We start from the raw sequence: 24,061 nt of genomic DNA, 5'->3' as shown, positions 1-24,061 counted from the left end.
GTTCTGGCTTTTTTTTGGTTTTGTTTCTTTATTGCTGATACAGAAAATACATACCAACTTTATCTAGACAAAGGTGTTGTCCTGAACAGTGGTGGGCAAGTTACTTCCAAAATGTAATGTATTTCACATTACTAGTTACTTGTAATTAGAAGTAATAAGTTTCTTTACAATATTACCTTCTGTGTAGAGTAATAAGTTACTAATTACTTGTTAGTTACTTTCACCAAAATAAACATTTAGGACAAGGCATTACAAAATGAAGGGGCGCAATATTTTGTCATAGCAGATAGTCCTCAGTTAACTGTAGTTCCTCATAAATTGATTGATTGATGATTTATTGTTGTATTTCTTTTAAATTAAGCTTTTTAATATTTTCACTTGTATTCTTTTAATCTGCTACAAGTATATGAATTTCAGTTTACTTTGCAAAGTTTTAAAGGTTGTCTTCCGTGAATGATTTTTCCTCAGACACTGAGACACAAATCTCTATTGACTCATAACTTTATATATTTCTATCCATATTTTTTCTTAGTGAGGGCTTTGTTCATTAACCCCCATAGTCTCATTTATGAGTATTGTAAAACATGGAGATGTATTATTTATTGTTTTACTTAACAAATAAGAAAAAAAAATAATCATTGAATCACCTCTCACACCGTCTCATCTTAAATGAACTATCTTTGGAAATGTGTTTATACCTTAACAATAGGACTATATCATTAGAGATGTGTTTTTACCTTGTCACTTGATTGAACAGGGATTTTGCAGACAAGCTTTTGAAACGCCGGCGACTCAACTGAGGCAGCGCATCCTCCACGATATACCCTGCCACCAGCCTTCTCACTTCTCCTGGGGCAAGCATCTTCACCTCTGTTCTGAACTGTGTGGTTCTTATCTATCTATGCGACAAATTCAAAATAGTGCGAGTATAACCACTTAGAAAATGTTAAACTATCAGTTGCTGTTGTTGCCATCTTACCATCTCCAAACCAGACCGTCTTCTTCTTCTGTTGATTTAAAACCGTCTTCTTCCCCTCTTTATTTAGGGCTGTTGCACCTGGGTTGTTTTTTCGAAACCTCCGCCTGTGCAACAGCTCGGATTGTAACGCATTACCGGACTCAGTAACTGTAATAATATTACCAAAATATAATTAGTAACGCGTTATATTACTCCGTTACTGCCCAAACGTAATATATTACGGTAACAAGTTACTTTTGTAACGCGTTACCCCCAACACTGGTCCTGAAGGATCCACAAACAGGTGTGTTGCATCCGCTGAAAAAGGAAAATACAAAACAAAAAAGGTGTTAAAACTGATCATAAGCATTATATTCAAATAAAAATGATCTTGCAGTGCATGTAATCCTGATTGACATCTCATAAACCTCAGAACTGAAAAACAAACAAACAAGAGGTTCATTTTATTCTCTTACATTTAATGCTGGCTGGCACCTCTGCTGTCTTCACTGCTCTGTTCTTCACTCCTCTCTTCTAAACTCCTTTTCATCTCTTGTGTTCAGAAGTAATTTTTGCTTCACTGTCCACTCCTTTCCTTTCCAGCATTAGTTTGATATCATCTGTATGACTCTGCTCTAAACTCAGTTTCATCTCTTGTGTTGAATAGTCATTTTTGCTTCACTGTCCCCTCCTTTCCTTTCCAGCATTAGTTTGATATCTTCAGTACAGGACTCTGCTCTAAACTCAGTTTCATCTCTTGAAGAGAAACTGAGAACACATAACACAAGAGATGAAACTGAGTTTAGAGCAGAGTCTTGTACTGAAGATATCAAACTAATGCTGGAAATGCTGCTCTCCCTTGTTGCTGTGCTGTCCGTTGCTGCTCATCCCTGCATGTAGCTGACTTATCTGCGTAAAAAAAACAAAGTCCTTCTCACATGTCACATTACAGTGAAAGGGACTAAATTTAGCTAACCTCTAACTCACCAACTCACCACTAATTTCTTGAAATAGTTTTCACTTTTCATAGAGAGCAGGACTAGTCTAGAACCATTCACTTTAAAAATAATTAAATAAATAGAAGAACATTCTTCATTTTACAACCCTGAAATAGCATCTGGAGGACTGGCTGATGCTGATGCCGCTGAAGTGGATGGCAGCTGATCTGTATGGCAAAATACACAGTAACACACACACACACACACACACACACACACACACAACGTAGTCAGTGACTCATGCGGTTATATTTTATCAATTTTACCTTCACTTTAGATTTTTATCATGTAGTGTTAATGTTGTTGTTATTTACTTTCATTGCGTATGCTAACTGTTATTACAACTGACGCTAATGAAAACCATCTAGCAAAAACTATAACTTTATCAGTCAGTAACTTGTCACACACCGAGTGTTAATGTAAAAATTCACAGACCTGAAACATCTGTTCCGGCATTGGCGTTGCTGGTGGGTCGTTGCACTTCTTCTCTGTGGTGTCCTGGGGTGCGGGACTCAAAGTGACAGACGCCAACAGCCTGAACCAACTCATTAAGAAGGCAGGGTCTGTTGTTGGCTCTGAGTTTGTCACCCTGGAGGAGGTGGCAGAGGACAGGATGCTGGCAAAACTGCTGGCAATCATGCACACGTATCTATCTATCTATCTATCTATCTATCTATCTATCTATCTGATGACAGGCTGTTTGTTACAAATGCTGCACAGCGTCCCCAGCACACAGTGTACATGAATGACAAGACGTGTGTGTGTTAATTGTGTTTTTGACCACAAACAACACTGCAAAAAGTAAAGCTTCAATAAAATGAATGAACACTGAATTTGAGGGGAACACTATTGAAATTATCTGTCCATGCAGCACAATCATTTTACCTGACAATACACCCTTAAATAAAGTGGATCACTCGAGAAATCAGTGTCAGTGTTCAAAAGCTTGGAGGAGATGGGATCAGACTGCACAGTTATGTGGACAAGAAAAATACACTGAATGTATTATATAATGATAATAATGATATTATATGATGTTCCTTAACTCATAATCAGTTTAAGAATGTATCATGAATTGCAAGACTGAAACTAGAAAATGACTTTACAAAACAAGATATTTAGAGTCATGATTACAAATATTTGTTAGAATCTTGATTAATGTTTTTATTGTATTTAAGTTTTGCATTTATTGCTCTTTTTCCATCTACTGACCTCAGTAGAAAGTGTCACATTCATCCGTTCTCACGTACACTTGTGGTTCAGTATCTCCCTCGAGGATACTTTGGTGTGCAGCATGGGGATCTCCCGATTAATGGATGACTCGCTCCTCCTGAGCCACACTCTTGACAAACATAGAACTTGGCCCGTGACTCACTCGAAGCAAACATTTTAACTACTGTGGATCAGGCAAAACGTAGGCACGAAAAATGAACGTGCATGTAAAACATAACAAACATTAATAACAAAATAAATAATGTGTCACTTTTTTTGCACTTTATTTAAAAAATATGATGTTAATACAAATATATATAAAAAAATATTTTGAATAATGAAAGATATCCTAAGGTATTTTTGTTGTCCTAATTTTATGAGGCATTATTTGTTTTTTATTACCAAATGTTGCGAACAAGTGACTTTGCACTTCATATCCACAATACTTAGAAGTGCTTACTATACAAGTTATTGATAAAATGATCACAAAATAAATGGTCATTGATTATGTCACTTTGATAAGTCATGACACAAAAATACCATAGAAAAAGTTTAATGGTTAAAAAATGTCAGATTTAATGTCAACATTTCAGCAACTTGACTTGGCATAGTTATGACATACTTAATACAGAATACAGAATGACAATTAAACATTTCTGTGTTCAAATTAAACCACCACAGAGTTGCCATGTAGCGATACCCTTGTTTTATACTGTGCAGGTAGTGCCCTCTAGTGGCTGCCTGACTGGATTGCACTTTAAAGATGTGAGTCACAGCACCCTGCTGATGACAGACTGATAAATAACTCCACCACAGACACTCTGATTGGATTGGATAGTTTGATGAACTTTTATAGCTACAGTGTCGCCTTATTTTTTTCTGCTGATTTGGGCTTCTTAGGTAACTGATGACAGAAATGATAAATGTCCCCATGTTCTTTAGTGTCTCAGAGAGTCCTCAAGGACGCGACCCCTCCGGCCTGTCGTTGGCTGCCTCTGCCTGGTTGCCTCCAGAGGGACGCTTCATGCGGAGCACAGTACACACACCTCTTACCGTGAACGGCAGGGAGATGGCGGCAAAGTATGAGGCGTAGATGAGAAACTGAAAAGAAATGAGAGGATACATTGCACTGTGGGTGATAACTCATAAATTAATTAATCTTTCCATCCAATTATTCCCTATTGTCTCGTGTGGTCTGTCTTGCTCTGTATTTTCATCAAATGCCATTCAAACAGCATCATTTTTTTTTCATTTAATTTTCTCTACACAGTTTACATCACTCTCATTTGCATTAATATTGCTTAATTTCCAACTTACTGTAAAAGCTGGCTTCAAAATGTTTCTGATCCTCTACTTACGAGTAGGCTGATGTAACACGTAGAGTACATGGACAGACAAATAGGCTCAAATCATCTACTGATCAGTGTGTCTGATTGTGTGCTGCAGGACCTGCGAGGTGATGGTGAGCTTTAGAGACTTGGTGTTGATGACAGTGGCGGTGAGGACACTCTGGAGGACTGTGGCAACAAAACTGTTCACACCGAATACCAATGCATAGCGCTTCCTGCTCAAAGTCTTGGCTATCTGAAAACTGTAACATAAATACTGTATATCAGATATTAGTGTTGATTTATAAGGTTATTCTGATTACTATTCACATTTAGGGTTATACGACAGAGGATACTTAGATGAAGATGAATCACAGTATGGTACATTCTAAAAAACCCACCCAGACTCTGTGAGGTAATGCTTTTTGGTTTTGCAGGTAATATTAACCATAGTCACCATCTTAGTTTTAAGGTGTAGTATGTAGGAATTGGCATCTTTTCTCTTTTTTTTTGCTTTTCTTCCTGTGTTGTGGGAGAACGACATTTTGTGACTATAAGGGGCCTGCTGGTTAGCATGCTAACTTAGATATCTCAAAATACAACAAAATATATGCACGTCTTGTGTCAAAACTGTTAATTCTTCACATTCTGTTGATATTTTGGTAAATTTTAAATGTTTTTTAATGGAAAATTCATTGTATATTGCACCTTTCAGCTGTACGAAAGCTAACACTTGCTAATTAGCATTTAACTCAACGTGTCTTTGAGGCTGGGGGAATGTCATGAATAGTGATGGTACATTTGTGGCATTACAAATTTAGAGTCTACCCAGAGGATTCATGCATTCACACAGATACACAGTATTGACGAGTTGTTCAGCTGCAGTCCTCATATCCATACGTGGCAGCTGACATGTTATGCATTCTTACGTGCAGATGGCCGTGAGGGGCAGGTAAAGTGTTTTGAAGAGGGTGAAGCACGTGTAGCTGATCCAGATGTTGTTACTCAGATCCATAAGGAATATAACCCCGGCAATCAGGAGTGTAAAACCCCCCAGGACCAGTTCCCCCCACACGGACCACTCCAGAGATATGTGTCCCACAGCAACAGTGGCTGCGGCTCCTGAAGGAGAACACTCTGTGAGTCAGTGCAGAACTGTAGGGTGACTGGGGAGAACACTGCAGAGCCCTGATAGACCAATACATAAACACTTGATAAGATGATATTTTGGGATTAGTCAGATTGTTTAATTTAGGCACACTGTGGGACAAATAAATGAATGCAAACGGTATTAAAAACAATATTTCTTTGCCTTTCTTTGAGTTGTCCACAGTACTTCAAAATGTAGAAAGGAAATGAAACTGCAACAGGAACATCATTTTAACAGCTGAAACATTCCAGAGGTCCAAAGTCCAAAGGTTCTGAAATGTTCACATATTTTCTGAAATTAATATTTATATGCAATATATTCAATATTATATTTAATTCCGATCCCTGTCCAGCAGATGAGAACGACTTGAGAATGTAGACAAAACGTTTTTTGGTTTATTGTGTGGGGAAAAAAAAAAAAAATCAAATGTAATCAGTTTTCCTGAATGTTGAAAGTCATTATTATAAAAAAAAATATTTTTAATTTTTTTTATTGTACAGTGTATTACTGTTGTGCTTGAAATGATTCAACATATAGCCTATGATGTTTTTAAATGTGTCCTTACTTAATGAAATCAAATACAAACTCAAAAATACCAGAGACTTAAAAAAGATACACTCATGCTTAACTCATTGAAATTTGTGAATAATTGTTTTTATAGTCCATCTGACACACAGCTTCTCAAGGAGTCATTTTTAAGGTGCTATAATAACATATTATAGAAAAACTCTATAGATCAGTCATTTGTGACATTGATGTTTCTCATTTCAGCCACAGGGTGGCACAGTGCAGCCCTGACACCTCACACAGCTCCTGACACCACAGCAGAAGGAGTTGCGAGGCCCTGTTCCCTGTGGATGGATATGAAGTCGGGGACTCAAGACAGTGAGTCTTTGGGGCGTTGATTATTTTGAGCTTTTTTTTTCTTCTTTTCCTGTTTTTAATCTCCATGTCCTCATCTCCGCCTCACATACTGATTTAACTTGGTTGCTACATGCATCATATGTTCTGTCTAAGTAGAGCTGCAGATTGAAATAAACACTAAATAAAAACTGAGCTGCATTTAGTAACACAAGCGTTAATAATCTCAGAGCCCCCAGAGACATGGATCTACTCCAGAGGAGCTCTTTATCCACTCGAATATAAAGAGAGGATGAGTACAACTGCTTTGGTCTATTAAATGTATACATTTCCTTCGATTCTTTGTTCATCCGCAGTCGATGAGCGCTAACAGTCCAACACCCGGGCTAGTCTGTGTATTTAACATGTTCTTTATCAATCCCCCTGACTCTGATTAGCAGAGGGAAGTCAAACGGAGACTGAATAATTAGAGCAGTTTCCACTGCAGCGTCAATTGGAGGCTTAGCAGGGTCAGAAGGGGTCGGCTCTATAGCTTCATAGACATGGATCAATAATGCAGCTGGGCTGTACATTATGTTCAAGCTACAGGAATTCAAGCTAAACATCAAATTGGTTCTTTCAGTTTAATTGGGTACGTGTTTGAAGTTATTCAATAATTTAACCCATTTTATGTCTTACAGCAAACCATCTGTATCTGATGCCTCCGTTACCCACAAAGCCACTTAGCCATTGAATGACATAACTGGAAACATTTTATCAGATAATGTGAAGCTTCCTCTGGAGCCACAAAAGACTTCATACTTCTTTTTTTTCTCATATGCAATAGTAGATTGGTGGAGTTACCCTTTTAAGAGATCTTGTGACATGGACACCCTGTCCTCAAAGTATGGCATTTATACTGCTGTAGAAAAGGTTACTTCTCCCTGGGTGTTTCCGGTCCGAGAACTTCTGCATAGGGAGATGATTGGGGCAGATAGTGGGTGTATACAGGGCAGCATTTTCACACCAGAAAATAAGGCATCCTGTCCTATTTTTTTGGCCGACACAGGCTACTAAAAACAGTTTTGAAGAATCATTGTGGTTTGTCAAACTGCCGTTCACAGATATATGCTGCAAACGTGGCTTTAAAAATGGTCAAGATCCGGACATCACACCAGATATCAGGACTTTTAGTCCCCTAGCGTGAAACATTTCAAATGCATCGTTAATAAGCCTGTGCACCCCCGTTCTGCAACTCTATAGCCCACATCAAATCACCCCGGATGACATAATCAATTTCGCTGTGATTGTGGTTTGATTTGAAGGATCAGACACGAGCTGCATGCAAGTCACACTGAACCATGTGCGGATGGCAGATGGGGAAAATTTGTAACCTCACGTTGTGTTTGTTTGTTCACGCTGATGACATAGCATCACACTGTATGCTGTGTGTTGTACTGTATGTGGCGGAGTATGGTTTGAATTTGCATGTGTTAAGCTCCAGTTTGTGGTCTAAATCTAAGATAAAGTATATTCAGTGTGCAGTTTCATGCCAAATTAGATGGAAAACCTTGGACATCCCTGACCTGGGGAAGAGAATGTCCTGACTGAAACTATGCTCTGAATACATTATCCATTTACTTAAATATGTTTGAAGTGTAAATGACTTGTAATTACTGCTTTAGCCCACGGATAAAAAGTTTGGTTTAGGTGCGCTGTAACTCCCTCTCTTTAAAATCATGCTCTAGAAGACAATATAACTTATCATAACTCAGTCTGTTCTGCATAAACATTTCTTTTTATCTTAATATTAATGACCTCCTAAAAAAAAAAAATGTTGTTTTCAAGCCCCGGGACATATGCAGTTATTAATATGTTTAATATGAAAATACTAAATTATGTTGTGTTTTTCTGCTACATTTTATCATCTTGGTAATCCATATGCATATTTTCCCTATCGGTTCCAACCAGGTTTTTTTCCTCAGGGATGTTTTCTAAGTGTGGAACAGAGAAAATACAGCAGGAATCTATGGGGAAATATCAGACATGGGCCCTACAGCTTGACTGCGTGTTGGGCAGAACCATTTACAAGTGAAAGGCATACAGCTGGATGTGGTTTACACAGAGTAATTGCCTTTGGTTTCTGGGGAATACAGGAATGTATCAGTACTATAATCAATAAAAGTGCACTGGCTAGATGGCAGCAGCTGCTATACCCATCTGGGGATGAGAGCAGGCAATTAAATAGTCTAATTAATGCTGCTCCTATTGTCTGCCGTGCTTTGGGGGTTGCGAAATACTGATAGTAGAAAGGGATTGTGTTTTCTTTCTGCCTATTTATCCGATTATTTTTTGTAGCAGAGTGCATACAACCCCCATAAGCCTTAATGAAAATGTTTGGACTTGTTTTTACAAGAGCCTGAACCAGTTCTGCTAAGCTGGATATGCAGCGGGTGCTGTTCTGAATTAATCAGTTTTTTCAAATTTTGCACAACAATTCCTCATGGGATCAGAGTGACACTGAAGAATCAAACTGTCTAGCGTGTGAAATGTGGGAAGTAACAAAGTTGTTCCTACTATTTTTTTTTTCAGATCCTAGTACTCAGAGTACTGACATTTTGGGTAATACACAGGCTTGCAGATATGTGCAAATTTGAAGTAAGCTAGTGCAGTGCCTGTGCAAAACATGCTGTTCTTTATAACTGTAAGAATAACCTTAATAAGACAGTGTTCTTACTTTAGACCCAGTATTGGAAAAAAGCATTCTCATCATTTCATATGTTGATAGTTAACTGCTTAATTAATATACAAATACACAAGGCTTAGTAAAGATTTAACCATGAAATAAAAAGTTAGTTAAACTAGATTAATATGTTTTAAATGTTATTGTACACAATTATAGGCAATGTATAAGGCTTTCATTAACATTCGTAAGCGTCTATGAACTATAAACGTGTTCCTCTAAACGCCTAATAATCTAACAATACAGAATTCTACACTTGTATTTCTGACACATCAGTACTTCTATTCATGTTAATTTAATATTAATGACTAACTTTTAAGACTGTATTCAAGGAAAAAAAAAAGAAATCAGTGGTGCATTAGTTACCTGACAAATCACTGATGGTGTCTACCCCTCCGTTGTAGGCTGTGAAGTTACGGGGCTGGATTTGTTGCCAGAAGAGCTGGATGTAGCTTGCCACTTGGTAAAAGCCACATTTCCCTGTAGCTGCCCATATGCAGAAGAAGACCACAGCCACAGATGAATAACTTTCTTTACAGTCCAGTGCGAGCCTTCTGAACATCCTCCCAACATGCTCGGCAGCCGTCAAACATTTCACCCGGACGGAAAAGTCCTGCCTGTCGGGGACGTTACTGTCCTCGACTGAGAAGCCCTGTTCGGCAGAATATATCCTAGTCTTTGGCATGGGCAGGAAAATGGAGGTTATCAGTGCGACAGATACAGAGATGAGAGTCAGAGAAGCTAAGCAGTACAGGGGCACCCCACCCAAAGACACAAGCAGTTGAGCCAGCAGGGCACCGGCACCTTGGCCCAGCAGTATGGCCGCTCTGACATAACTGGTTACTCTCTGATAATACCTGGCCTCTACGATGCTGTAAATGTAGGAGAAATAGGCCACATCTGCTGCCATGGCAATGCTGTAGCAGAAGAAGGCTAGCTGAGTCAAGTGGACCCCTGAGCCAAACAGCACCAGCACAAACGCTGCCACATAGCTGAGCCCCTGGAGAATGATTACAGGCTTGTACCTGAGGATATCTGTCACCAGGAGGACTGGGATGAGGAGAAACAGGCTGGAGTAAGTCCACACAGGATACACCTGTCTGTTCACCTGGATATGGAGGAAGGAAAAAAAAAAGAGAGAGACCATACTGTTTTTTAAGATGATCCCTAAATGCTGAGTGCCAGTGCTAGTGATGACAGCAGCACAACGCATAATGAAAAATTGCTTCAGGAAGCAGCAGGGATGAGGCTCATAATGTGACACATTTTAATATTATGCAAATAAACACAATAGTTGCAGCTTGAAAGCAAAATATAGTCTTAAGTTTTCATGAAGATGGTTTTTTGTTTTCCACTTTAGCCTTGATTGAAATGACAGCATTCTAAATTCCTACCAATCCTCTTCAGCTCCAGAGTTATAAAACAATATATGTGGATAAAAGAAGGCGTTTTGTAGTGCTCCAAATGTGCACGATTGCTTTGAGTGCCCTGACATGTATAACTGTCTGGTTTAAGCTTAAATTTGCTCTGCAATAGCATTTCAATCTGGACTAATAAAACACTGGGACCCTGCGTAAAACATAAGCAAAAACAGTTTTCAACTTCATGGATTGATTTGGAACAACCCACACGTAAACAAGAAACAGGTGATAGTATCATAACTGGGTATGAAAGAGGCATCCTCGCAAGGCTCGGTTGTTTACCAGCAAAGACACAGTGTGAAACACAAAGGATATCTGGGCTCTGGAACACTTTGTAAAACTGTCATCAATGTCAAATGATTGTTTGCTAATTTTGTTTTACAGTGTTCCATCTTTTTTTTTTTTTTTTTTTTTTTTACGTTTTTTACAGTAAGTACCTCTCTGTGTATTAGTTTTAATATGGAGGTGAAGTCCTACAATAGATTCAGGTTTGCCTGTAAGTATGAGGTTTTCACAGGAAACAATAAATGCACAAAATCAACTCAGTCGCCAACAAATAACTACATAGGGTTAGTAAGTCATTGTTTGGCTTTAGGTGTCTGGAGGACAACACATTCTGACCTACTTAGGTTAGATTCAATCATGACTGACCTACTTAGTTTGAATTCAGTCATGACCAATTGATTTTCATTGTGTGAATAAAAGTCCAGGAGGTAGCTTCCAACTCTAAGGACGTTTTCACACCTGCCTTGTTTAGTTCGGTTGAATCGAATCCTGGAGCGTTTACCCCCTTGGTGCAGTTCGTTTGGAAAGGTGTGAACACACCAATCGCACTCGGGTGCGGACCAAAACAACCGGACCGAGACCTCGTTGAAGAGGTGGTCTCGGTTCGGTTCCAAACAAGTGTTTTATTTTGAAAAGTAACCGGATGTCATATTGTTGTTTTGGTGCTTGACTTCCTGTCTGCTCGGTGCTAAATTTAACTGGATTGCTGCGTATCCTCGCGCATCACACATTTTAATCCGCTTGTAAATAATGCCGTGTGAACACAAACCAAACTCGAGGCAACATGCAACATTGTAACAAGTTGGTCCCTGATTCGGACCACAGCAAACGAACTATAGGTGTGAAAACGTCCTAAGGGGCCAAAGGTAACAGACGATAAAGTGCTTAGCTAAGCTTGACCTGCATGCCAAATAGTTAGAGATGCCTAAACACAGGTCAAACTCCTTTTTGTCTGTTAAATAATTTAGCAAGGGAACCAATCAGAAAAAGTGGGTGTCCTTGAGAAGAGACTCTAAAAAAGGCCCTGACAGAAGGAACAGGGGGTGGCACTTGGTAAACCTCCTAAGAGCAAAGGCTGAGGTTTTGATGGAGCAGAGGGAAAAACATTTTGGCATTGTTTTGTCCAGAGATTTGATAATATCAGAACGCGGCCGCTTCTGATCCGGACTCAAGGCGTTAGATTCTGTTTTAATAAAGATTGCTCTATTATTCCACCCAGCCTTGCCTCCGCAGAATTCTTTATTATCAAACTACAGGCCGACACCTTTCAGAAGTGTATAAAGGAACTACCAATGCAAGCTTTAGGAAACGTAATATATTTGTCCTTGTGGTTGGTGCCAACTGCAATCTCTCTTAAAACTTTGACATGCATTCATCAGTGGATTATTTAAAATTCTTGCCAGAGTAATGGATCCAGATGAGATGCAGCGTTAAGGTGACAAGTTGCATCTAAGGCAACCTTCGCCGTGTCCTACAGTGCCGTGTGCAGCATCAAAACTGTGTTTACTGTTCTTATTAAGTGACTTCTTCATCAAACTGAATTTGTCTGACTGCACACTAGTTGCTCTTCTGTTACACTGTATTTCTGACAAAGTAGCTGCTCAGGGAATATTTGCTGTAGGATTTGACTGAACTTGCTGTAACCACGGTAACCACAGACATCTCCAAATTAACCGGGACTGAAATCTTAATCTACAATTTTAAATAATGGTTTGACATTGATTCATCTGTCTGGAGAGGATAAATCCTCATTAGTTTGGTGTCTCCATGAATTTTCTCAGTGCAAACACGAGGTCAAACCTTTCTCTTGATCAGCACTTTGATGAGGGCGAAACAGCATACAGTAGCCCCCCACAACCCCTGCAGAGCCAATCAGCAGCAGCATTTTCAGTCGACACCAGAGTTGCTGTTGCAGTCACCAGAAGCAGTTAACGTTTTTTACAACGATCAACAAATGTGAATCTTAACCATCCTGTTAACCTTGGGGTCAATTTGACCCCATTTAATGTTTAACATCTCTAAATAAAAGGTTCACATTTTTTTTTTTTGCTTGATATTTAATTAGTTTTCCTTATTTTATGGGGACAACTGGGAAAATCTAAAATTGACATGACTATATTTTTTCATTGTCCTGTACACACATTTGTCGCATCGGTGTTCCTTGGGGTTGATAAAAACACTGGTATGCTGGTTCGGGTTGTTTTTAATGTATAAAACACATAACAAGTATGGATATTTTCTGCACATTTCTTTTGGTTGTTTAGGATGACATTAAGAGTTGATGCTTTTGCAAACACGCTAGTGGGCACGGAAAGGCACACCGCCCTGACATTGAGATGTTTCAGCTTGAGCCAGGTAAGTTTGGAGAGCAAGGGTCAACTTAGCTAACAGCTACACTGGCTGTTTGTGGTGAATAAACATGGACTGCACAAACACTCCAGTAGTCCTAGTAAGTATCGCATTCAAATATGTGCGGGTGGGTGTTAAGTCTAAATGCACCCTGAGACCTCTGGCTCCTTGAGTGAAGACAGGAATATATCAGGTTGGTAGTCGTCGTCCCTGTAATGAATACAAATGTACTCTAAAAAATACCAAGATAAACTCACTATCAGTTTCACTTTGTTGGAGAGGTTGGAACAGGAATAGTCTGTATTTTGTCAGAAACTTTGTAAATATCTATAACTTCAAATCAAATCTCAAAAGCCACTCGGGAGCACAAGTTGAAAAGGTAATTTGCCTCATACATGGCTGAGCATCGAATGAGTCCACCTTGAGAGTACCTGCCATAATTTGTGTGAATAAAGCAGCTCCCATCCTGCATTGTGCATCACAAAGTGATTGTCACTGCAGAGGTGTGAAGGACCCCATTAAGTTTCTTCTTCATGCCACAGTGTGAGGGGTGACGCTGAAGAGGCTCCCATGTTCTCTTCAGTCTGAACCAAACCTCACTTCAACACTGAATTTACTCAGTGTCATGTAAACAGGGCGGCTCTGCAGATATCAGAAGAGTTTATGCTCCCATCAGGTTGCTCCAGCATTACATAATACATGGTGTAGTGCAGAGAGAAAATAACAGGTTGGTTACAATTTGGTGCCTTTCTCTAAGATTACACATGAAGTGATTAACTCATTTTATTTCTTTACTTCACACGGTGATCTAATGACCACAAGTATTTTAAACTAAAGCCTTTTTGGACAGAATGATGGTAGCGATGTTCATTTGTCAGTTAGTTCCTGCTCGTATATGTACTTTACTTGTATAGTCTTGTATATGTGTGTTGTTAAGGGGTGAACTGTTGAGGCTGCAGTAATTATGATGAGGAGGAACCGAGGTGACGTAGAATAAAAGCATCAGACCCTGTGTTGGAGGAGGAGGTTGGCTTGGAAGAACGGGTTTCACCCAGCAGACCGCCATCCGTGTCTGCCGTAAGTCAACACTGACTTATTCAAACTTACATGCTAGTTTACTTAACTTAATTATCATATTTAATGTGCATCACATACATAAATTAACTTAATTGTCGCTTAACTTTTGTTATTTTAACCCATATCATGATCTTTTCCTAAACCTAAACCTAAGTCATTTTGGCTGTTCCTTGAAACAAAACATCCATGATTATGTTATCAATAGTTCAGTTAATATTTTCACAACTTCCCTCAATGTATTTACAGTTTTTATTGTATATTGTAGAATGTATTCAAAATCTGATATCCTCAGGCTTCCATCTGTACAGCAGTCACATATCTCATTACATAGTTCAGTACATCACCTGTTCGCTGGTGAGATTCTTGTAAGTTCCTGTGAGAAACTCTGTCATGAAGGGCTCTATGGGCCTCATCATGGAGCAGAAACCATAGGTGCAGAGCAGCACAGTTGGGCCCACCCAACCAGCACAGCAAGGCACATAATGGCCTGCCCAGCAAGGCCTGTTGCCACACTCCCCGCTCCAGCAAAAACCCATCGTTCCTCTGCGGGTCCCCGGGGACGTCTCGCTGCGTCCGGCGAGAGCGCGGTCTAATTTAGGCAGTTTAATCTGTTGAGATATGGGAGCCTGAGATAAGGCCAAGGTGAGACTGACTGTGAACACCGAGTCACCTGCTTTGCCATTGTTGTTTCTCTCCTCCGAAGTTTTCCTGGCTACGGTGAGACAGGAAAAAATGTGAGGCTGTGAGCGAAGATACATTAGGATGAAATATGAGGTGGTGAGCCCCTGGGGCTCCAGCAGGTTATGATAAATACTGTCTCCTCCTCTGTCTTTATACAAAACACCCTCATTCCTGCAGATATTGAGGAAGGGGTAGAAGTCAAGTCGAGGAATATGTATGAGTGTGTATCCGAGTGCAGGTGTACACACCACCCTGCTGCCCCTCCCCCTCCCCCCACACACATGCGGTGTGTACATACTGTGTGAATGTTTAACTTGTGCCACCATCAGCCAGAGTCCAAAGCAACGAGAGTTAAGACATGTCTTACAACTGTTTTGGTCAAATAAATAAGAAAAAAAATCTTTTTTTTCTTTTTTTTTGTACAAAACACTTAAGGCCTTTTCTTCAGGCTGCTATATAAGAAATTGTTAATAGACTCTTGGACACATCCACTAGGCACTAAATTAAACTCAACTCTCTTCAACTCAATTTTCCAGAGTAGCTCCTCTGATCAGATAATGTTGATGTTCAGCATTTTGTCTTTGTGACTGTCATAAATAACAAGTTCATAATGTTAAAGTCAGTCTGGGAGTTTGCAGGGTGGCTTGGCGGTGAATTCTTAATACTTAGGGGAGGAAATAAGCAAGGCAATCATTCCCGAGATGAGAATTACTGTAGTCTGTAATTTGAAATATCCAACGGCGAATTATGACTCACCAGTGGGGTGTCAACAGAAAGCTCTGCCTCATCTCAAACTGTCAGACTGTCTCCCCGACTTAATTCTCAACATCAAGGTCATCCGGCAAAAAAAAAAAAATATTATTCATATTCATATATTTGGCATTTCTGTTTTGTTGCTGGCAGATTTACAGTATGTGATGTTCAGCCACTGTAGCTGGAGGGGGTGGGGGGTTTACAGAAAACACTCAGTTTGACCTTTACACTGTCAAAGGAGAATTATAACACTGTTTATTTATTTTTGTATGAGATTCAACAGAACAATGTTCCCTTTCAGGTTGTCATTATCAGTACATGTTGTAAAAGCAGTAAAGGTCAGATAGCTTTCACCTCTATAAGGCACCAGCATACCAGTGTTTTTTATTAATGTGAGGTATTTAACAGCCGCAGTTCAACTCAAAGCGAAACGCCATAAAAGAAGACGGGCAACCCTGTGTCTTAGACACTGCTTTCACACAGATGTATTGTTAGTCACATTTTGATGGAAAATCTCTGCCTTGATCGTGAAGTGGAGATTTTCTGTGCTGTTTACAAGTCGTGACATGGCCAGGGCGGGCTGGTGGGCACACAAAGTGCTGCCAGTGATCATTTAACAGATACATTTAGCGCCCACATTTTGCAGCCTGACCTAAAAAAAACTGTTTAAAAACTGTTCAAAAATTACATTTGCATAACATTATGACTCTCAAAACACATTTTTTGTTACAAACAGTACTATATAAACAGATTAGAGAAAGTTGGAATAAGCTAGCTTTAAAAGTCAACCATGCCAGCTACACAATGGGAAGACTATGCACCAATCAAAAGTGTAGTGTGAAGGATTTAGCGGCATGTGAAGGACTCAGCCCATAACTTAGTGAATACCTGTCGTCTCCCCATCTTCTATTTATGGCAGCTAAAGATACCCAAAAAATGCCAAAAAACATTAAGGGCTCTCTTTAAAGCCAGTGCTCAGTTTGTCCATAATGGGCTCTCATAGAAACATGGCTGTGCAACATAGTGGACTCCGTGGATATGTAAATATGAAAACGCTCATTCTAAGGCAACAGAGACACAATTCTTAGTTTCAGGTGCTTATATGTACGCTGATGAAATCATAATTATGAAGATTATATTACACTTCTGCCAAACCACATAAGGTAGAGACGTTCACATCGAGTCAGTCCTCTGTATTTGTAGAGAAACATATTGAAACTTTTGATGACCTTGGATAATGTACAAAGCCCTTATCAACTCTTTTAATATTCTTTTAATTCTCACATCCACCATTGTATAATCTTCAGTCAGTTGTATGTTGTATGTTGTGACACTGTGCTTGGGGTTTGGTTAGGTTCAGGCACAACAAATACTTATGCTTACCTGGTTCTGCCGCCACAAACATAGATAAAACATATCTCAAAATCAAGTATCATTCATTCATCATGACAAAAAATAATGGCTGGATGCACAAATGGAAAAAAGCAATCTTAATTCATTTATTTTTGTAAGTCAACATGTATTTCAAGTATTGCCTTCATTTCATGTTCTCCTGCTGTCCATTAACTTATAATGGGAAGATATTTTAAGATACAGAATATCCAGGAAGGAGACTGTTGGATATCCACTCTTCCTCATATTAAAGTACAACATCATCTTATATAATAAAAGCCTAATACATTACTGCAGAAACTCGAGACATAAAAATAACATTAACACAACACGACTGCAATATACTGTGCCAAGAACAGCGGATCTTAAACCCCTCATCCTCCTCTCTGAACTCATTACGCTCTTAATCATCTCTGACCTGCAGTCTTTTTCCTATTAATTTACAGCAGACAGAGATGGACCTCGTTCTCATTTTGAGGAGTCAGGCTACTTCATTTTCCCTCGCCTCTGTAATATTCTCCGGTCTGTACTGCGACTGAAGTGATGACCAAAAGTAACTATCCTCCATTTCCCTTCCTTTCCCGACTCTAAGTTCATGGATAAAGATAGTGTAAAGATAGAGAGCCTCATGATAGCTCGAACGGAGTGGGGGCCGTGGGAGGAAATGGCAGGTAAATGCCTGAAATTGCCTGCTGTGCTCAGTAGGACCAGATAGAGCTCAGCATGGTGAAGGACATCTAAAGGCCCATGACGCCATATTGCTATGTGTCACCTGCACCAGCTCAGAAAAAAAAAAAAAAAAAAATCTGTAGAAGAAACAGTGTCGAATTAGATTTTGGGGTGAACTTTGGCTGAGATTGACACTTTGTTGAGCAAGCCCCGTTTGACCCTGCTGTCAACAAGGATATCATTCAGAGCTTGGCCTCGCGACCAACCCTTTCCTGCTGTTACAGGGACGTTTTTTTGGAAAGACGAGAGCCTCCTCCGACAAAGGTGAGATTTGAAAAAGCATTCCTTCTAAAAGGGAACTCTTTCACTACATATTTTGTTCTCAACAGCCTTACACTCGGGTTATTCAGTTTCCTGTCTGTGCCCTCGCTTAATATTTCAATTAACCTACTCATCCTTTCTTCCTCATCACTTCTGAAATGTAGCATCTGACATAGCGAGCGTTCAAAGGCAACCCAGATGCATTGATTCGCTTCACAGACCAAACCCTTCTTTTTTTTTTCTCTCTCTCCTTCCTCGCTGGCAAATCATATGAGTCTGCTGCAGTCAGGAGCCCGACTTTGAAACAAACAGCAAGTGTGTGTTGTGGGGGGTGTGTGTGTGTATATCAGGGTGTTTGTGAGGCTCAGATAAGCATATGTGTGCAGTGGTTTGGCTGCAAAAACAGAACTCCTACTGTGTTGAGCTGATAAGACGTGAAAGTTCGATGTGGTTTTTTCTCCCCCCCTACACCATTATGACTCTTGTTGATTTCACTGGATAGTGAGTCGTACTTATAATACGGTGGCTGAAGCAATCCGCGGTGACAAACAGAATATCATCCGACACCTCTTGCATGCTGCTTTTACGTTGAAATACTGAGAATTTATATATGGTACCACTTCATTTAATCAGTACAGCTTTGTTGAATCTCTACTCTTGTTGTTGAGAGCTATATCAAAGTGCCATTTACCATTCATAGCTCAACTGATCTATGGTGGGGTAAACATTCTCCGCTGCTGCTGTTGGACTGTAAGGTCCCACACACCAGAGACCAAATCCAATATGTTGTTTTGCTCGTGCACACTTTGGGGCAGGGTGTCCTGTTTCTTGTAATATTATACAACGCATAAAATTTAACTAATTACCTGTTTAAATGTTGATTTGATACCGCTCCTCTGATATCACTGCAGACTGGCAGTGTAGGAGCACGGGTTGCTAATGTTAGCCTGTAAAGCACTGCTAGCGGACAGGTAACGAGGAGGTGTTATTTTTTTATTTGATTAGTTGATCAGCGGCATGTCGTTGCGGACAATTCACCCATGCATTTACTAAACAGCACATGGCATTGCGGTCGCACTTTGATAGCCCCCGTGACGCAACATCAGTCCACATAGCTGAACATGGCGTATTGCAAATGTTCGGTCGCCGCGATTGTTCACATAGCCGCCAAGTGCCGTCAGAGACAGCTGATGAGGGTCGTCCCATTTAATAAGTGGATATTTCAACAACTAACTCTTGTAACTCCGTTCTGAGGGATAGTGAGGCACTTAAAAATGAGGAGCAGGAGTGAATAAAAATATGACTGATCCCACTTTATACTTAGATATCTAGCAAGTGTGACTAATATACCGTAACGAGGTGTTGCAATTAGTTTGATTAGGTTATAATACAAGACAAGACCTGCCTCAGATGACATTGTGTTTTAGTGTTGCACATTTCTCTGATGAATTTGCAGTATTTTGCCTCGTTGCCCAGTTGGCAATTCTTCTTTTTTTCCCCCTACAACTTCTATATGATTCTAATTTAAGCATTTATCCTCGGCCATATACCAAACATAGTCACACAGTGCAGATTGAATCTCACCGTATTCCGCCAAAAAAATGAAAAAACCTCCTCCATAGCCATGATATAGTAGTTAATCGTTGCATACCAGCACAGTGAGCCCTTATTGAAGAGTGCATTTCATTCCAATATACTGGATTGAATTGGTGAACATCCAGTGAGTCTGTGATGGGAAGACTGAGAGGATTAAAACAGCTGCAATCGTCCAGCTGAAGTTTAAAGGGAGTCTCTGGGCCAGACGCGCTCAGAGCTGCTCATGATCAGCACCATCACTACACTAGATGGAGCTCTTGCTTCATCACACACCTGTAACACCACCCCTCATCTCCGTGATGCAGGCCGCTCGTGACACATTCCTGACAAATTGACAGATTCAGCCTCAAACTTGTGAGTGCTGCGGGAAGAGCAGCACATGATTGACACGCTGACGGACAGACAAACAGTGAAAACCTCACAACCAGCTGTCCTTGCCACACCGCCATCTGCCGCTTCTCGTTTAATTGGATGATGAGCGCTTTGATTGGGATGCAGGCTTGATTGCTAAATATTTTGTCCCCATATGTTTAGAATTATCTTAAGGCTTTTGATTGTGTCTATAGAGTGGTAATAGATGTTGCAGAATTAGTAATCAGTGTACTGGCGGTAGAGGCAGTCAATAGATCACAGCTGTGGCTGACAACTGCTACAGTATAATCAATTGACATGCTTGCGGTGGCGATACAAGATGGTCCACACAGTCATATAAAGAGCTGCATTGTTGGCTTACAGCTAAGCCCTGTTGACATTTTGTTCACTCCACCACGGGGTTACATTTCCTGACACTGAGAAATATTGTTAAGATGCTGGATTTCACACAATGTAGTATTCACCTACAGTAATGTGACGAAATAACACGCTTTATCCTCCCAACACTGACCAGAATCTATGATATGATGGACATCTCTGGATGTCTGGACACCTCTGCTGTGATCAATACCAGAAAAGATGATTCATATTGTAGAAGTAGTCCCTGTGAATTTGTCACAGGGGCAGGTTTCTGTTTCTCAACGTCAATCAAATAAAAAATGAAAAATATCAGCTTTCATCATGCATTCTGGTATGGCACTGTCTTTCACAGCCCTTGCTGAATAACATAAATATTTTCTTCTGGCACACATAAAAAGGTGATGGCAGTATCTACTGGAAATGCTGCAGTACCGGTGACTCTGGCTAATTACTGTGGAGCTAGACACATCAAGGAATAACATTATGTTGCGGAGCCTGTGGGAAACAACCCCACAGAATATGAAGGAAAAAAAAAAAAAAAAAAACGAAAGGAGAAACTTGAGGAATTCAAATGTCACTGAATATCAATACGTCAAAGGCACTATAAAGCTCACAGGGAACTGCTTCCGATCAACACTTCACATTTGAGCCAAGTGGACCTATGGCTGTCAGCACTGAACCCAACCCTGTGACATTTAAAAGGGGAAACAAGGAAGGTTTCACTGCCCCATCGCACAAAATGACAGTAATATCTCCAGGTGTGTGTGACAGGGATGATAGCTGTAGCTAGAATTTCTGGCATGCACAGTTCCAGTGTCTTGGCCATACTCGTTATTTTGCCTTCAACAGAAGCTCTCTGTCCATTCATTCATTTTGCTTACTGTGTAATTTCACCCATCACTGTAGCGGCTACAGCCCATGGGGGCTCCTGAGGCACAGAAGGAGCAAGATCATGAGAAATCTGTACCATTTGCTTTTTGGCACTGAATGCAAAGTACACCTGATGCTTAAGGATGTGTCATTGGTTTTGCAGGTATGTGGCGACCCACTTGACAGAATAATGTGGCCAACGTATGTTTTTTACATACCACAGAAAAAGGTTGAAACTTTACATTTCTTTATGTTTCTCATGTTTTTTTTTGTTTCTCTTGGTTCAGTTTTATGTTGTGACAACATTGTGCTAATGTTCAGGTTATGTTGCTCACACAAACAGATGGTTAGGGTGAGGAAAAAGTTCATGTGATATCACGTTGTCTTACTAACACCCAGTCGCTACAAACATGTTGTAAATGTCCTTATCTTGTCAAAAATATCTGATTTTGTTGCAACAAATACCACTGGTATTGTTCTGATGTCTCATCAAAAATGGACGATTTTATTGCCCAAACTTAGCTGGGAATGTCCTGGCATCTTGCTAGACATATGCAGAAGTTTAAAGCTGACAAAAGTTGAAACACCATCTTGAACACTGCTTTTGCAGCCTTCTAGCCAAGGGTTAAGGTTAGCTAACCCTATAATGCAGCCACCATCTTATCCACCTCACAGTGTGAAACTGGTTGTGTGACCTTGATACGATCTGAACACATCTGTAGTTTGCAGAGACATAAACTCAACATTTTCTTCCAACATCTGGGCTGTATTTTGTTATAAACCAAAGTACTGGACAGGCGAGAACTTTGACGTGCTCGATGAAAGATGGTAATCGCATCCATTGATGACAAGACATTTTGCAGAAAAACAAAAATCATTTCACTGCAAATAAAAAGATAGGAACAATCCTCTCTGGATCATGAATGTCTGTACCAAATTTGACAGTTGTTGAGATATTTTTGATGCAGATTTTGTTTTATTATAATAAGTTCCCTTCTGTGATATGCTGTGTCATGTGAGATATTTGAAAAAAAAAAAATGTTATAACCAGCACTGGAAAGGTTTGAAGAGACACTCCCGGAATTCTAATAAAACATGAACTTAACTGTCTCTGTCCTTCTATGGTAAAATTGATGCCAATGTCAGAATGTCACTGGGGTTCAGTGAATTTGGGGTAAAATGGGAATTTTGGAACTCAGGTTTGGCGTCAAGACCTAGTGGAAATAATGGCTTTGCCGTGTACAGTGTCACCAGCGTGCTCGTCCATCATACGGGCCACCGAAGTTCCAGAGGATGAGAGTGGTAAGATGAGTGGGGAGTTGAGAAGGAACAGACACGCTAAGCAATTTCTTCTGGTCCTACAGAGGTCACAGATGACCTAATAGCACTTTAAGAAGTCCTAAACAGATACATGAATTGAAATAACCAAGTCAATATGGCAATATTCACGCCAGTTGGAACATACCTATTAGAAGCCACACATTTAAACTCATTAGGGCTCGTTTGGGACGGATGGGAGGTCTTTGGCACCAATCAATCAAGGTCACTGCTAAGATGATGCCATGCCATAGCTGAGGGGCTCTTAGACTGATGAGTGTCAGCGGCTTCTGGTGAGAACTGGAGGGCTTATGCTTCCATCACCAGGCCCCCCTCCTCGCAGATGGGTCCTGCTCTGACAGAGAGAGCTGCAGGAGGAGGAAGGAAATAAAAGCTGACATATCAGCACCTTCTCTACATCTTGTCAGAGTTGTCCTCTTTTGCCCCAATCCACTATCCAGAACCTCTTGTTCTCCTTTTCTTTTCACTCTTACCCTCTCTGTCTCGTTCACATTCCTACCGGCTGCTGAGGCTGGCTGCGAGGAGACTGCCTTTCATTAGCTCCCAGTGTCAGGGTGAGCATGTGTGCAAGCATGCGTGAATGTGGGTGCATGCACTATTTTATATTTTCAGTACTCCTTTTCCGTGCCTCCCTCTCTTTCGCATCGGCCTTCCTGTTCCAGTCATTCCACCCTTTACCATCTTCATTTTCCCCCTTCATTATCTCTCTGTCTTGTTTAAAGTAATAGATCCAGATTTGCAGGGGCAGAAGACGAGGAGGGGAAGGAGATGGAGGAAGAGGAAGAGGCGTAGAAGAAGGAGGAGGAGGAGGAGATTAGCTTAACAGTGTTTTGGTGTGCTGCTTTTTTTTGCTTCCGAGCAGCACTCAGCCTTCCGTTTGACAGCTCTTATCCAGATCCTTCGGGGTGCTTCCTTCCGCAATCAACTAATCATATTCTTTACAGTGCTGTCTTTTGTGAGACTCTCTATTTTTGGCTCATATCCGAACAGGAAACAGTGCTTAGTGTTTGTCATTTGGGCAAAGACCTGAGGGGCGGAAAAGCTCAAGGAGGATTTGAATCCCAGTAATAATTGGCGTAATTGATGAAGCGTGTGCAACGCAGCTGAGAGGCGCTAACTTTCTCTCTTCATTGGGCATCCGTGTTTACAGGTTAGACCAGCTACACTGGATGCGTGAGAGCGCTTCTCACACACGTGTCAAGCGTGGCTGCTGCGTCACGTGATCTTGAGATTCAGAGTCTTGCCTATTTCTACCGCAACAGACGTGCAGTTCTCAGCAAAAGATCAACCTGAAAACTATCTGTAGATGGTCATATGGACATAAAACCAGCATGTTTACTACAGTTTT

At 40.4% G+C, this 24,061-nt stretch overlaps 2 protein-coding genes across 2 annotated transcripts in view; both read right to left on the bottom strand.

Moving 5' to 3' along the window:
- Window positions 1-4,062: 4,062 nt before the first annotated feature.
- On the bottom strand, window positions 4,063-5,511 carry LOC115591590 (thiamine transporter 1-like). The gene is made up of 3 exons (XM_030433722.1): window positions 5,426-5,511; window positions 4,618-4,759; window positions 4,063-4,269 (listed from the first exon to the last, which is right to left on the bottom strand). The coding sequence occupies exons 1-3, from the start codon at window positions 5,509-5,511 to the stop codon at window positions 4,126-4,128; spliced, it is 372 nt and encodes a 123-aa protein (XP_030289582.1). The 3' UTR covers window positions 4,063-4,125.
- A 4,076-nt stretch (window positions 5,512-9,587) lies between these two features.
- Window positions 9,588-24,061, bottom strand: part of LOC115591589 (thiamine transporter 2-like) — a 21,670-nt gene continuing 7,196 nt past the window's right edge. The window contains exons 3-4 of the mRNA XM_030433720.1: window positions 14,706-14,969; window positions 9,588-10,337 (exon numbers count right to left, since the gene is read on the bottom strand). Coding sequence (XP_030289580.1) covers window positions 9,588-10,337; window positions 14,706-14,969 — 1,014 coding nt within the window. The remainder of the gene's footprint in view (window positions 10,338-14,705; window positions 14,970-24,061) is intronic.

Source organism: Sparus aurata, chromosome 11 (genome assembly GCF_900880675.1).
Source record: "Sparus aurata chromosome 11, fSpaAur1.1, whole genome shotgun sequence".
Classification (NCBI taxonomy): Eukaryota; Metazoa; Chordata; class Actinopteri; order Spariformes; family Sparidae; genus Sparus; species Sparus aurata.
This window is presented reverse-complemented; position numbering and strand designations above follow the sequence as displayed.